Source organism: Phoxinus phoxinus, assembly GCF_949152265.1.
Source record: "Phoxinus phoxinus genome assembly, chromosome: 19".
Taxonomy (NCBI): Eukaryota; Metazoa; Chordata; class Actinopteri; order Cypriniformes; family Leuciscidae; genus Phoxinus; species Phoxinus phoxinus.
In genome coordinates this window covers 17,089,401-17,105,263 of record NC_136894.1, presented here as the reverse complement: position 1 = coordinate 17,105,263, position 15,863 = coordinate 17,089,401, and the positions used below count along the sequence as shown (strand labels likewise).

General features: G+C 36.3%; 1 protein-coding gene across 7 annotated transcripts in view; it reads right to left on the bottom strand.

Annotated features, from left to right (window-relative positions):
• The window catches only part of ptprua (protein tyrosine phosphatase receptor type Ua), a 297,253-nt gene that overhangs the window by 73,594 nt on the left and 207,796 nt on the right, over positions 1 to 15,863 (bottom strand). For all 7 annotated transcript variants that reach the window (XM_079591540.1, XM_079591539.1, XM_079591541.1 and 4 more), the window contains exons 8-10: positions 14,884 to 15,207; positions 8,634 to 8,743; positions 4,240 to 4,441 (exon numbers count right to left, since the gene is read on the bottom strand). In XM_079591540.1, the coding sequence (XP_079447666.1) occupies positions 4,240 to 4,441; positions 8,634 to 8,743; positions 14,884 to 15,207 (636 nt within the window). The remainder of the gene's footprint in view (positions 1 to 4,239; positions 4,442 to 8,633; positions 8,744 to 14,883; positions 15,208 to 15,863) is intronic.

Genomic DNA, 15,863 nt, shown 5'->3' with positions numbered 1-15,863 from the left:
AGAAGTTTAATATTTGATATATTTAAAAAAATAATAATAAATATATATATATATATATATATATATATAAATAAATATAGCTGCAAGCAGCGATTACGGGCCCAAGCCGGTGGCACCGCCACCCTGGTGCCTTTAGTTACACTAAAGGCACCGGGCTGGCGCTGCCACCGGCTTGGGCCCTCCATCGCTGCTTGCAGCTATATTTATTTATATATATATATATATATATATATATATATATATATATATATATATATAATATATATATATATATATATATATATATATATATATATATATATATATATATATATATATATATAAAGCCGCCACCCCCGTTGCCTTTCGGGTTCCTGTGCACGATGGGCAATATCGTAACCCCGCTTTGACTGTCGAGAAGAAGTCTGCTTTAGAGCTTGTATCAGTGTGAGTCTTTCTGCTCCCCTCCAAACACACACAGAAAAGGGGGGGGGGGCTGTCTGTGTGTGTGCCCTCCCCCCCCCCCCCCACACACACACACAGAGAGAATGGCAGGGGGAGAGAGACAAAACCACATTCAAACCAAAATATCTGACTTCCTGTTGGTCGGAGCTTATGACTGTAAATGAGAAAGTTGTCCGGATCGATAAGCATAATATACAGACCGAGTTTTGTGACTGTAGGTAAAAATAACCCCCCCACTTTAGTCAAAAGTATCTTGAAAGTAACACACTTCCTGCTGCCAGTTGGTGGCGCTATAACTTTGACTCACAATAGTCACATCCATGTGATAGCCCTCTTACAACAAACACACTGCTGAAGTTTCATCAAGATCAATAAATGTATGAAGACGTTATAACACATTGTGTTTTTCTTTTCTCGCCATAACTTCGTTTCCTCGCCACGGCCAAACCATTCGAGATATCAAAAATCCGTCCGCAATTTAGCGTCCTCAATGTCTTGACTTCATGCTGACCGAGTTTGGTGAAGATCAAATTAAATTTCTTGGAGGAGTATATAAAATTCCAGGGGCGTGCGTTTTCATACAACCCATAATAGCCGACTTCCTGTTGGGCTAGCGTAAAACTTAGAGCACGAAAGTTGTTCGGCCCGATGAGATCTATATGTGTACCGAGTTTCATACTAATTCATGCAATATTCAGTTTGATATATGGACCAAGTTCTCGGACCCCGTTAAAGGGGGCGCTGTTGAGCCCCCCTGCCACGCCCGGGTACCAGCTTCAGCCCGGCCCTGATGGCCGCTGGTTCTGACCTGTGTGCAAAGTTTCAAGAGTTTTCGAGCACGTTAAGGGCCCCAAAAGTGCCCGAGAAGTCCCACACAGCAGAGAAAGGGTTAAAATAAAGCCCCCCTCCTCTCTCACACACACAGACACTGAGAGAGACTGGCAAAATTCCCATCAAATCACATTCAAACCAAAATATCTGACTTCCTGTTGGTCGGAGCTAATGACTGTAAATTAGAAAGTTGTCCGGCTCGGGGAGATAAATATAAATACCGATTTTTGTTATTGTAGGTAAAACTAATACCCCATTTTTGACTAAAGGTGGCGCTACTGAGCCCCTTACCACGCCCGTTTCTGAAACTTTGCACAAGTGTACTAGGCAATAAATGTAAAATGTCTGTCGAGTTTCATGCAATTTCAAGCATGCTAAGAGTCTCAAAAACTTTTAAAAAGAATATTAAAGTTTGCTGCGTTGCCATGGCAACAGTATTTTAAGATATCAATAATCCTTTCACAGGTCTACATCTGCCGTGTGTTTACATTATACACATAAAGTTTGAAGCAAATCGGGTAAAAATAAGAGGGTGATTTTAAAGCATTTTGAAAGTGACACACTTCCTGCTGCCAGTTGGTGGCGCTATAACTTTGACTCACAATAGTCACATCCATGTGATCGGCCTCTTACAGCGAACACACTGCTGAAGTTTCATCAAGATCAGTCAATGTATGAGGATGTTATAACACACTTCCTGTTTCCAATATTCGCCATAAATTTGTTTCCTCGCCACGGCCAAACCGTTCGAGATATCAAAAATCCCCTGGCAATTTTTCATCCTCCATGTCTTGACTTCATGCACACCGAGTTTCGTGGTGATTGGTTGAATTTTCTAGGAGGAGTATTTTAAATTCCATTGCATGTGTTTTTTAAACTACGCCAAATAGCCAACTTCCTGTTGGGCTGGGGTAAAAAGTCAGAGCACGAAGGATATATGAACCGATGAGATCTATAAGTGTACCGAGTTTCATATTATTACACGCAAGCGTGTTTGATTTATGGACCAAGTTTTCGGACCGCGTTCCAGGGGGCGCTGTCGAGCCCCCCTGCCACGCCCGGGTACCAGCTTCAGTCCGGCTCTAATGGCCGCGGGTTCTGACATTTGTGCAAAGTTTCAAGAGTTTTTGAGCACGTTAAGAGACCCAAAAGTGCCCGAATAGTCGTAAGAAAAATAATAATAATAATAATAATAATAATAATAATAATAATAATAATAATCCGAAGGAAAACAATAGGGCCTTCGCCTTTTCAAGGCTTGGGCCCTAATAATAATAAAAAAATGGCACACTCCCACACACCTAGCAACTTGAACACACAGAAAAATCTTTCAAATTAGTCTTGGTTTTCCACTGACTTAAATCACTTGCTCCACAGAGAACAAAAACCCGCCCTAGACAGAGCACACTACACGAGGGCTATGAAACACAGTAATGGAGGCGGATGAGAGCGATCCACAGTCCTTTATAAAGTCTCTTGAGGGGTGAGCGCAGAACAGACCTCCTGCTCCCATTCCCGCTTATTATTGGAAGTCAATTAGTGTGCTAGTACAGGGAAACGGGTCAATGTCTCAGCCTTCAGCATACTAAAATAAGCAGAACATCTAGAGTTTCATAAGAGGACTGTGGGATGTTGCGATTGACATGTTTATTGGAACAAACCTCAAAAGAAACGGGTTGGGTTGTGTGTGTGTGTGTGTTTGTGTGAGAACATGCAAAAAAATTTAACCATTTAACCTATTTGACACAAAGCAGGGAAGCTATCGTATGACTTCGGGAGTCTGAAGTATCTGAGATGTGATGATTTTTAAGGTGAGACGCCACAGTTGAATAGAGTTACAATTTTAACTAATATCATACTTCCCCAACAGATGTAATCACAGTACACTAAGACAATTGTTTTGTATTACAAGTTTTCTAAAATGTTATGTGTAAATGCTGCATTATCTAACTAAATTTCCAGAACAGAAATTGGATTAAGTCATGTTCAAAATAATTTCATTTTGTTGACATATTGGAGTTAAAGGGGATTTTGGATATCTCTTCTTGTCATTCAATGTTCTAGGAATAAAATGCTATACAAATCAGAAGAATAATATATGAACAAACTCCTTTGTAAAAATATGGGGAGGAGTAAAATTGGAAAGTTTGTTTTATAAGTGCTTCTGAATTGGAGATTACTAGCTCAGTGTATACATCATCAGACACAAATAGATAACGTGTATATAATAAACACTTAAATGTGTCTTTTAGATATTTTCTTTCCACTAGTCTGAAAGAAGACATTTATTTATTTGTTTGTTTGTCTGTCTTTTTTGAGCTTGATAGCTTATGGTAATAAATGAGCAGCTCCAAGATGTTAGGAGTGACGCGAATAAATCATTTAAATTTTCGTGTGAACTATACCTTTCATGCGGCTTTTTAAAGAGGATTGTACAATTGATGCTCATTGTTTGGTCATAACTACCAAAGGAGTGTAGACTAATCAGCTTCTCGTTAATTATCAGTTTATTGAGCTACCAAATGTAAAGCCAGATACTTTCACCACAGGTCTGTAATTTTAATGGTGAAAAAAAAAAAAAGTTTTCTTCATAGGGTCTACAATTTTCCCTTCAGTTTACACTGTTCTCCCCTCAATTTGTCGATTTAAGCCTGGGTAAACCTTGGTATCAATATTTCTGCTGTTCAGAGAGTCCATCTTGCCAAAGGAGTAGCTTTCGCCTAGCTTAGATTACATATAAATGAAGTCCAAATAAAGTCTGAATAAATCCTGAACCAATTAAAAGGCCCTTGCAGGCATCTCACATTCATTCCAGCGATAAAACCAAAGCCCATCTAGCTTCTAGTGGAGAAATTATAATTAAGTACTTCAGATTCAGACAGACAAAGCTAAAAGTTGTAGGTTTGCTGACATGGCTCATATCCCCATACATTCCTTGTGCCAATGCATATTTCATATTCTCACCTGATATATTGGTGGTGATTTCAGTTAGGGCGGTCTGGCCAAAGCCCTTAGCGGTGCGGGCGCGAACAGACACCAGGTATGTGGTGCCAGGGTGAAGCCCGGAGAACATGTGATATGTCTCGTTCTTTAGTTTGGAAACAGTGCGCCGTGGGCCAGGAACGTTGATGCTGGGATCGGACGATTCAATGCTCTGGTAGCTGATCTAAAAAACAATAACAGAAAGTGAGTTCAGTGGAAATGATGTAATACCTTACGGTGGAGGAACAGTGTTGATGAATCCCTGTGATGCAGTCTTATAGTCTTGACTGCAGCTACTACTGTATGCTTGACTTGATCCACAGCAAAACCAATTCTCTTTCCTTGCATTATCTTTTTTGAAAGCACACTTTAAGCCACAAAGATTGTTTCATGCCAGAAACTGTTGTCAATATAACACAATTGGTAACATTCATGGAATGTTAAGGGTATGGAGGTATAAAGCAAGTCATTTTAAGCCCTAAACATCTATGTGCATTCAGACATAATATTTCTAGACTCGTTTACTCCCCAGTGAGATCTTGCTGCTCCATTTTCTTCCGTGCAAGAGGACTCACAATGTACCATTTAATATATTGCATATAAAATGCAACTCAGCAGGCATATATGTTTTCATCCAGAGTTTCCAATTGAGTCAAAAAATGATTTTGGTAAATTCATATGGTCCTAATGACAATGATTCAAATAATAATTTGTTTCTAACCCTGTCTCCATTGTATGGTGACATACTGTAATAATGAGAGGACATTTTAACTTCAGTAGACCCACAACTAAATATATCCTCTCATTAAAAGTACAAAACAACAACAATTCAGCTCTAGTCTGATTTGATATTTGCAGAGCTACATATATTCTTGAATAGATTATGTCTTTATGTCTGATATTTTGTATTGTTCCATGTAAGTCATCAAACAGGGTCATCTTTTTTTTGTCATTAAATCAATTAATCTTTGATGGGAGGCTTTCAAAGCTTGTCTAAAATGACTAATGGCAAGCTACTTGTCAGACATGTCTGAAAAACACTTATTCACACATTGAAAAAATATGAATACAAATGTGACACTGGATCACAAAACCAGTCATAAATCGCACGGGTATATTTGTGGCAATAGCCAACAACACATTGTATGGGTCAAAATTATAGATTTGTCTTTTATGGCAAAAATCATTAGGATATATTAAGTAAAGATCATGTTCCATGAAGATATTTTGTAAATTTCCTACTGTAAATATATAAATATTTATTTTTGTGAGTGAATGCAGCACAATCATGAACTTTAAAGGAGATTTTCTCATTGTTTTGATTTTTTTGCACCCTCAGATTTTCAAATAGTTGTATCTCAGGCAAATATTGTCCTATCCTAACAAACCATACACCAATGGAAGGTTTATTTATTCAGCTTGCATGTGATGTATAAATCTCAATTTCAGAAAATTGACCCATGTGACTGGTTTTGAGGTCCAGGGTCACAAATTTACTTACTTAAATATTTGTTTCAGCTGTAAAAGCCAAAGTGAAACAGACCTGGATGGCATCTATATATAGATATCTATACAAACGTTAAGGTGTAATGAATTCCCCATATTTTAGCACTAGTCAGTCACACCTCAGATTTGAAATTACAGTCTTCATTACAAGCTGTTTGAAGAATCTGTTGAAACTGCTCCACGTTGGAATACTCTTATAACATTAATTTTAAAGTCGGAGGAGCCACCTAAAAGAGTGGCCCTCTACAGGTACCTTCACTTTAATGCAGAAGTGTTCAACATAATTTAAAACAACCTTGAAGTGTTAACTGAATAACAAAGAAACTTCATCATCCCTCTCAATTTCCATCAACTTTATCTAAATTATATGCTCCATCTTGCAACTACTTTTTATTAAAATGCTAATGCAGCATATCAACCACTGAGAACTGGTTACCAAATTCATCAACATAATTTAGCCCATCAACAACAACTAATAGCACAGTGAACATAAAGCTACACACGTCACTCCCAAACGAGTGTTGAGTGTAAGCAGAAGTTTACATGTGTATATGCTGACAGCTGAGGTAATTGAAGTGGGCTGAAGCAGTGAAATATTACCAGACTAAAGCACTTAAACACAATTGTCCCATCCGACAGTCTCTGCAAGGCAAAGAAGCAATTATGTTTGTTCCTCGACTAATTGAAGCCTGGAGAATGAACTGCAACATGATTAGCATAAGAACACCTAGACTCTGTGAAGGCTGGAGAGAGTTTACACACACTAATGGCTCTCTGACTGGGAGGGAGAGTGAGGGATCAAAACAAACCCTGCAAGAAACAAAAGAGAAAATGGATCGCACTCCTATTGCTGAAATCAAAACAATCTCATGAAATTGTGTATGCATTTGTACATAAAATGTATTGATTTCTAAATGTATTGCGTCTTTATAGCTGTAAATATGTAAATGTTTACGTTTTAGACGTTGCCAATATGTCCATATTGCACGTTTCGGCATCTATCCAAACGTACAAAAAGTTAGTTTTTGGCCCTGTAAATGTTATATACTTATGACTACGTATAAACAATGAGACCAGGCTGCTGAAACAGTTAGACAATCCCCTGAACAAATCTCTATCTTGCAGAGTAAATGCAGCTTGCATTAGCTATACTACAATGTTCCTCACACCACAGTAACAAAGGCAGCATAAACTGTGATGTCGCCATTATAACTGGACTTCCGATGCACCATCATTTTTTTTTCACAACATTGCTTCAATATTTGATCCTTATATTAATCAGTTTAATGGCTGATGAAGTAGGTCATTTAAATATGCAGCATTTCACTGTGCAGTCAGAACGCTTCAAACACACAGGAACTTAAAGTGTTAATTCATCCAAAAGTGAAAATGCTGTCATGCTTATGATGTTTCAAACCTGTATGAGCTGCTTTCTTCTGTTGAACTAAAAGGAAGATATTTTAAAGGATAGCCATTGTTAGCCAGTTAACGATAGCCATTGACTTCCGTAGTAGGAACAAAAAAACAAAAAAATATGGAAGTCAATAGTACGTCAACTGGCTGGATACCAACATTCTTCAAAATACCGTGTAGTGTTATAAATAATGTTCAAAAGAAGGAAGAAACTTTTACAGGTTTGAAACAACATCTTTTTTTCATTTCACCCCAAATAATTTCCATTTTTGGGTGAACTAACCCTTTAATGGACACATATTAGAAAAGACCATAAAGGTATTTTGCCATGTGGAAAAGAAGTCTCATTATATTCAATGAGTGCTTGTAAAATATGACAAGTATTAATATAAAAATTAAAAAATACATATTATAACTACACTTTTCCAATTTGAAGTACATGGCAAGTACTTAATGTAGATAATATAATATATTACTTTAAATAAACTTTAAAGGGTTAGTTCACCCAAAAGTTTAAATTATCCCATAATTTACTCACCCTCAATTCATCCTAGGTGTATATTACTTTCTTCTTTCACCCAAGCACAATCGGAGTTATATTAAAAAAATATGGCTTTTCCAAGCTTTATAATATGAATAAATAGTAACTTAGAATTCGAAGCCCAAATAAATTGCATCCATCCATCATAAAAGTAATCCATACAGCTCCAGGGTGTTAATAAAGGCCTTCTGAAGTGAAGTGATGCTTTTTTGTAAGACAAATATCCATATTTATAACTTTATGAATGAAGTATACTCACAAGCTTCCGGTAAATTCCGTACGCGAGTCGAGATCCGACCAAAGAGTGACCTTTGACACAATGTTTGACGTATTACTTTTATGATGGATGGATGCGCCTTTTTGGGCCTTCAAAAAAGGTACCATTCACTCACATTTTAAGGCTTAGAAGGAGATTTAATATAACTCTGTTTGTGTGTGTCTGAAAGAAGAAAGTCATATACACATGGCTTGAGGGTGAGCAAATTATGGGCTAATTTTCATTTTTGGATGAACGATCCCTTTAAGGGAGCTTCAAGAGACTACACTAATACATTTAAACTAATACATTTTCATTTAAAAATGGATCGTCTCAAATCATGACATTCACTCTATATCTTTAAATTATGTTAGTAAGTTGTTTAAATATATGCTTTAAGTGTACTTTTTTTACAAGGGTATAAAGGGTAAGTTGATGATATAAATAAATATATTTAAGCTGCCTCTGTATTGCATTAACAAATGTACAAATGTCACCTCAGATGCAGTTTAGAGGCTAAACATTAGTTTGATATACACTGGGTTATAATAAAAACTACTTCGCTTGACGTCATTTACAACCTGACACACTTTTGTAACTAACTAAGTCTAATTTTAGAACACGTTTCCATTCACAATGCTTTTTTAAATAGCACATTACCTCATACTGTGTGATCAGACCATTGGGCTCCAAAGGCTCCTCCCACTTCAGAAAGATCATATCATCCAATGGGGTGAAGGTTAAAGACTCGGGTGCAATTCCTCCTGGGACTGCAGGGAAAGAAAGAAAACAATCAGAGTACGGTCAGATCCATCTTACTAAACAAGAGTATATGTTTATGCTATGTTTGAAAGCGGGCAAGGGATCTAACTTTCATCCAGGCCAAAGTCATTCACCATGGCTACAGGCTGAAATCATCTCATTAAGACTCAGTGAGTATGAAAGTTGGGGAAACTTATGTAATACTGAGTGTTATGAGCTCTAGGAAGTCTGGGTTCCAATAGGCTATTTAAATGCAGAGTCTTGGGCAGTGTTGAGGAAAGTTAAGGGGAAATGATTTCCCTATGCAAACAGCTAGTGTGGAATTGGCTCCCTTAAAAAAAAAAAAATGTAGATGCAAAAAGCAATTATGAGCCCGACCTATAATTAAACCTATAGTTGTTTGTTCTGTGGTACATAGCCATTGTGATTTATGCACAAAAACATAAATATTGGCAATTTGGAAAAAAGTGTAATATGCCACGAGGCGTATATGCTTCCTTTGCCCCGTAAATACTTTTTTCCCACATGGCGTACACGAAATGGCTCACAGACAAAAACAATGCATGATATGATTGCAATTAAGGACAGATTGTCTATTAATTTTCCTCTTTTCCACATAATTACTACACTGCTAATGGAACCATAATAATTAAGTAGAATTGTAAGAGTAAGGTTTGTGCCAGCTAGTCAGAGATTGCATGACTTCAGTCAGTTTGATCACTTTGTGCATGTTCTAAACAATCTATAGTGTTTTTTCAGATCTTTCTACCTAATGGACGAAATAAGCTCACGCAATTTACAAATGAACACGACAGGTGACGATGGAAAAGCACAAGGAGAGCAGCGGCTTTCGTTTCGACAGCCGCAAGACTACGCCGGACGTGGTGGGGGGGTGTTAGAAATCAAGAATGGTGAGAGAACGTGCACGTAACGTGGTAAATAGAAACTCTCACGACGAGGAATACTTCAAGGAAACAGGGTGTAATAACAAATACTCCGAAACAGGATTAACGCAGGGGAGAACACATTTATATTGACGAGAACCGACCATGAACTGAAAGAGAAATAAATACACAGGGAACTTAACGACAGAAAGCTGAAAGTAATCGGTAACCAAGGATACTAGTATCTAAAGCGTCCCGCCGTCATGCTATAAATACCACCTGCCCAAACCGACCGTCATGGAGCAATATGGGTTGGAGATGTGTGTTCGGTTGCTTAAACACTCAAGTTTTATTCCGTTTTCCAACTGTACGTTGGTTAAGAATGAAATGGCTAGGATTTATTCACACCTCTACTATTCAATATTGAAACGAATCATCAGCGCTCAGGTTCGCTTCCATGGCGCTGTCAAGTACGAATTGCAGCCTGTGAGGTAAACTAAACGCTATTGGCTATTTGAAAAGGGGGAGGAGCCATTCAAGATGTCCTAGACTTCATAGAACAGCATACTGCTGATGCTGCATGTGGTGAGATAGAGTAAACACTGACTGGTAGAAAATGAGTAGTCGTCCAAAATATTTCTGAATCTAACCAAAAATCCTCAAATTCCATGCATTTCCCATCTCTATACAGATGCTTGAACAGCCTGAAGAGAGTTTTTATATCCCTGCTTCTCATTTCTCATTAACTCTCTCTGTCTCTTCCTGCAAGCATGCTGACTACCAGTAATTTAACATTACTTGCAGAATTAATTCATTCATTAACTTCAGTTATTGATGTTGTTTCCAATTAACCAAACACACCAAACACAAACAAGCTCTATCAGTGTACAAAATATATAAATAAACCTACAGAAAATGATAAATGGAGAGCATTCATTATGAGCCGCGTTCATTTTCAGATGGCGAGGTTTTCACTTGACCTCTGAGAGTCTCATCTTTAAGCATTTGCATGAGAATGCACCTCCTGCCAAAAAATGCGCGGCCTGACACACAATGTAAATAAAAATGCAAAAATAAGCAAAAATCTTTATTTCATTTTGCTGGTGGCCTTTTCTTATTAATTTTTCATATACTTTCATTTAAAAGTATGATCTTCCATTTAATTATGCTGAAGCGTGGTATTCTGTGAGTCAATATTTGTGTTGTTGCTATAATTGGGCTTTGAGCACTGCGGGCAAACTGGGCCCTGGTGCGGTCGCCACATCATAATTGCTCAGATAAATACATGCCTTTGCAAAGATGGATGAGTTATGGCTACTGACCCGTGCAAAAAAAAAAAAAAAAAACCCTCTGGATAAATGAAAGTTTAATCAAAAAAGTTCATGAACAACATTGAGATAAGGAGCATAATGATGTGATTCTTCATCGGAAGCCACAAATACTTGAGCGGATTGGGAGTTTGTTCTAAAGAACTGTTCTTCAACAATAATGGATAAAATGCTTTATGAGTTTACAAAACAGTCCTTGAAATGAAAATGATGGTGCTTTCAATCAAGACAATATTGTCTTACTAAAACATGTACGAATGTAGCTGTGCAAGGTCTGTTCATTTAGTGCTTGATTTAATCGTGTTAATGTTCCCCTGCATGCTAAAGGGTGGTTTTCATATTTAAAATGTCTGAATCATTGATTATGTAACTTAAATTGCACAAAACTCTTACTAACTCAAGCAATAAATCAGAGCAGGTCACAATGTTTTACAAGGAAAGATGATTTAATACACAGAAGAGGAGTGATATCTTTGTGGACAGGGCCAAAAAGTTGTGATGCTTTAATGGACGGTGCATGTTTGAATCTTGTACTAATATCCATTTTCCCAATATTAACAAGTCATTAATGTTTGAATCAAATGGAAGTTGCAAATATGAGTGAAACCAACCCATTCTCACTCCCGAGGCGTTTGAGGAATTGTCAAATGCCTTTAGTGTTATCGTGTTGCTTTATTGATAAACTAAGAACTCCCTTGCTTTCAATGAGAAACCTTTGGTGTCAATACAAAGACATGAAAGGAATGGGAATTTTGTCATTGTGAAATTATATATTGGGGTATTAGTCATTATGACATATTATGTTGGGTTATGATTGTCAATTTAAACAGCGACAACAATTTTATTTTGATTAAACTACACTTAACCCAACCCCCACCCCTGAAAGCTAATCATTTGTCAATGAGTAAAACAATTTTAAACACAGGATATAACGGGTAGATGCAACTACAGCCAAAGCTTACAAATATTCCAAGTATTCCAAGACCCAACGATTGCTTGAAGTGTGAAGGCCTCCATTCACCCTAACATTTAAACCACAAACACATAAAAAAATTGCCCTCAACTGGAAGAAATATTACGCTAGCTTTGAATGTGAAATACTAGTGCCTTTTATGAGTTTTTAGACTGTTTGCATCATGCTAAAGTTCAGAAAAGATATGGCAGCGGGATCATTTTCTGTCATTAAATACCTAAATTTTCACTCTGTTTCTCACATAAATGTATTGTAAGGCTTTATAAGACTTAGAATTTCATTTTATTGCATGAAACAAGGCTTTTGTAATTCTTATATACAGTTTGTAGTTGTTGTTTTGTCAATTTTTGCAATAAATCACCCTGACTGTTTTTTTTTTATCTGTTTGTTACATGTTTTATGTAATTTAGAAGTTTAAGGTAGGGTTACATTTGGAAAAATATCTATGAAAGTATATGTATATATATTACATCACGATATTGAAACAAACCAATATTTCTCGTTGAGGTGGATGTCTCGCAATATCAGCATGGCATAGTTGAGTTTGTTTCTTTTACTGCATATAACTATACTCAGAAAGTAAAACTGAAGAGACAATTATTACAAGATGATTAGTTTAGGGCTGTTATTAGACTGTTTTCTAAGGGTGCACGATATATTAAAACCATGAATCATAATAAAGCATAGTGCTAGTGTGAAATCACAATCACTATCACAAATGCTGCGATTCATATAAATGTACTGTTGCACTGTTATTCATTTATATGCATGGCGCGCTTCTCAGCAGCTCTGCATGCTGTGAGTTTGGGTTGCTTATAGCGTTCATCTTTGAGCACAATGTGCGCCATTTCACCAGATTTGTAACAATGATTTATAAACCAACGCCAACACAGGAGAAAACATCAATATGTTTCTAAATATTGAATTGTTGCTCATGGTGATTCCAAAATAAAAGTTTATACCCTCGCTCTGAGTTTGCAAGTTATGATATCCACATGTTTCTATTTATCTAGCAAGCATTTCTATCTTAAAGATGTTGTCAAATACCGTATTAAAGATTAAGAGGACATTTTAAATTAAATGTTGTTTGGCCAATACTAAACAATGATTAGATCATACTGTAAAGTGTAACAACAACAATCACCAGGCCGTTATAATACAAAATGTAAGTTGATTGTATATATTATGTATATTACATTATTCATTTTAATAGTGTTGTTCAATAAAACCATATGATTACTTGCTTTTGATACTTTATTTGAATCAATTATTAATGACTCATTGTTATTATATATGTATGTTAAGTCATTTTAAAGGCTTTTGTTCATTTTGGTCTATTTAATACGAACACATTGTTTTGAATTTTGTGACTTTCAGCCGAATAAAATACTATTTATCCACTCATATATTTCCTCAATCAAGAATTCTTAAAAATAGTGTTTGTCAATATACTGTAGTAACTTTTGTTTCTTAATAGTGACACGGAGGGCATGCTTCATTTGCATCATGCTTCAGAGAAGAAAAAAAAGTAGGGTGCGGCTTGATTTTGTTCAATGGTAATTGTTTGGATCGGGTTTGTTGTTTTGCTATTGCTATGATCTCATGTGAGTGACATGTTGCTTGATGGGAGAGACTATTTTCCTGCCCTCGTGCCAGTGCAAAATGTCATCAGAGGAGAGTGGGGAAGTTATTTTTATTATTTGTGTGCACAGATAAAAAAAAAGAAGAATTTAGATTTCATGGTATAAAAAAAAAAGGATTTGTGGGTAACACATTATAATAAGTATAGTAATAAAGTACTTACAAATCATTAACAAACTATTAGTTTATAGTTTATTAATAGTTTATGTATACTGTAGTAGTCTCTACGTTGTTAAAGTTGACATGAAATAAAAATTGACCCTATTTACTTTGTTAGCGCATATTACTAGTCTTGTGGTGAACAATTAATCCATGCAAGTTAATACATAGAACAAAATTGTTTGCCGTGGTAATCTTTAATCAAAATCTGAAAAGTTCCTTCCGGTCTGGAATGGCGTTCTTTTTCTGATGACGTAGGTTTGACGGCTTGGGTTGAAAACGCTTAACCACTCCCCTCAGACCGTTAGTCTGCTATGAGCAGAGATGGAGACGAGGAGCGCTAAAGTAAAACCCTGCCCTCTGTTCAATATTCCGTTTCACTTGGAAATACGTCGGAGACACTGGAGAAGTTATTTGCAACTTCCGGTACACGCAGACTTTAATATATTATTAGGCAATTTTCTAATGTCCTGTGATCTAGTCTAAAGTGAGAACTATTCATGGTAAATATGTTATTAGCAAAAGAAAAAACTTTTTTACATCAGCTAATTAAACACTAATAATTTTGTTATTTAAAGTGATAATACATGAAGAACTCAATATTTGTAAATAGCCAGTTAATATATTAACAATGTAGAGACTATGATATATTAACTATGAATTAACTTAGGGCTGTAAACGATTAATCGCGATTAATCACATCCAAAATAAAAGTTTGTGTTTACATAATATATGTGTGTGTATTGTGTATAATTATTTTGTATATATAAATACACACACATGCATGTATATATTTAAGAAAAATTTGCTATTTATATATAAAATAGTTAGATTTATATATAATATACATTGTATAAAAATATATATGCAGTATATAAATGCAAATATTTCTCAAATATATACATGCATGTGTGTGTATTTATTTATACAAAATAATTATATGCAATACACATACATATATTATGTAAACACAAACTTTTATTTTGGATGCGATTAATCGTTTACAGCGTTTATTTGTATTTGTATTGTTTATTTACAATCGTTTATTTGTAAGTACTTTATTACTGTATACCTATTATAAAGTGTTACCGAATTTGGATTTCATGGTTACAAGCAAAAAATACAACAAAAAAAAAAACGCAAAAAAAAGATTCAGTACTCACTGTCTTCCTCCGTCTGAAAGGTGACTTCTCGGCTCTCTTTCTTGCCCTCTGGATTGGCCAGAGCCAGCCTCACATGAACGGCATGGAATGGTGGTAAATCCCGGAGTGTGAAGCGGGAGGTGTTCCCCTCCACCGACAGACACTCCCTCACCGTGGCGTTATTTCCGCCAGCTCCGCCCCCAGTAGCAGTGGAGTAGCGGTAGCACAGCGACAGCGAGTACGTATGACAGCGCGTCAGGTTGTATCCCACCGGCTCCCACTGCAGGAGCAGCTGACGGGACTGGATCTCTGAAGCCGTCAAACCTTTGAGGGGACGCATGGGCTCTGGATGAGACGAAAGAGGAACTGAATTATGTTGTTCACAATTATGTACATTTCACATTTTCACTCGAATCTGAGCTTGTTGTTACATGTTGCTGAGACGCTTACTTTAAAGCTAAACAAACTTAACATATTATCTTTATTAACTACACCAAACAGAAACATTTCAGTATTGAATGAAAAATGTGTTTTCAATATAATCATAGTTTTTCCTGCCTTGTCCAACATCTTGGATTTTTTTTTTTTTTTTTGTCACAGTGCATTATGAGATTGCATTCTCCAAGAAGAACATTATAAAAAGTTCTGTACAGTTCTGAAAATACCTTGTTTTTAATAATAAAATAATATATATTTTTACAAGATCCTGTTGTGCAATGGAAATGTAACAGTATTGTAAATGTAATGTAGCGACATATCTTTATCTTCCGCATTGTGACGTACATCCAATTGTAACGGATTATCGAAAAAGGAAACTTGGTTCTATTTTTGAGCTGTTGATTGGATGTTCAGATGTGGGCATTGCACTCAAAAGTAAAGGCAGATGAACTTGAGCTTGCAGGGGTGGGATTTAAGCAAATTATATCATTGGAGAAGTCCAGGTTTCATTACCAGAGAGACGGTCAGTTTATGGACTTGTTAAAGGTGGGAGGTCCATGTCA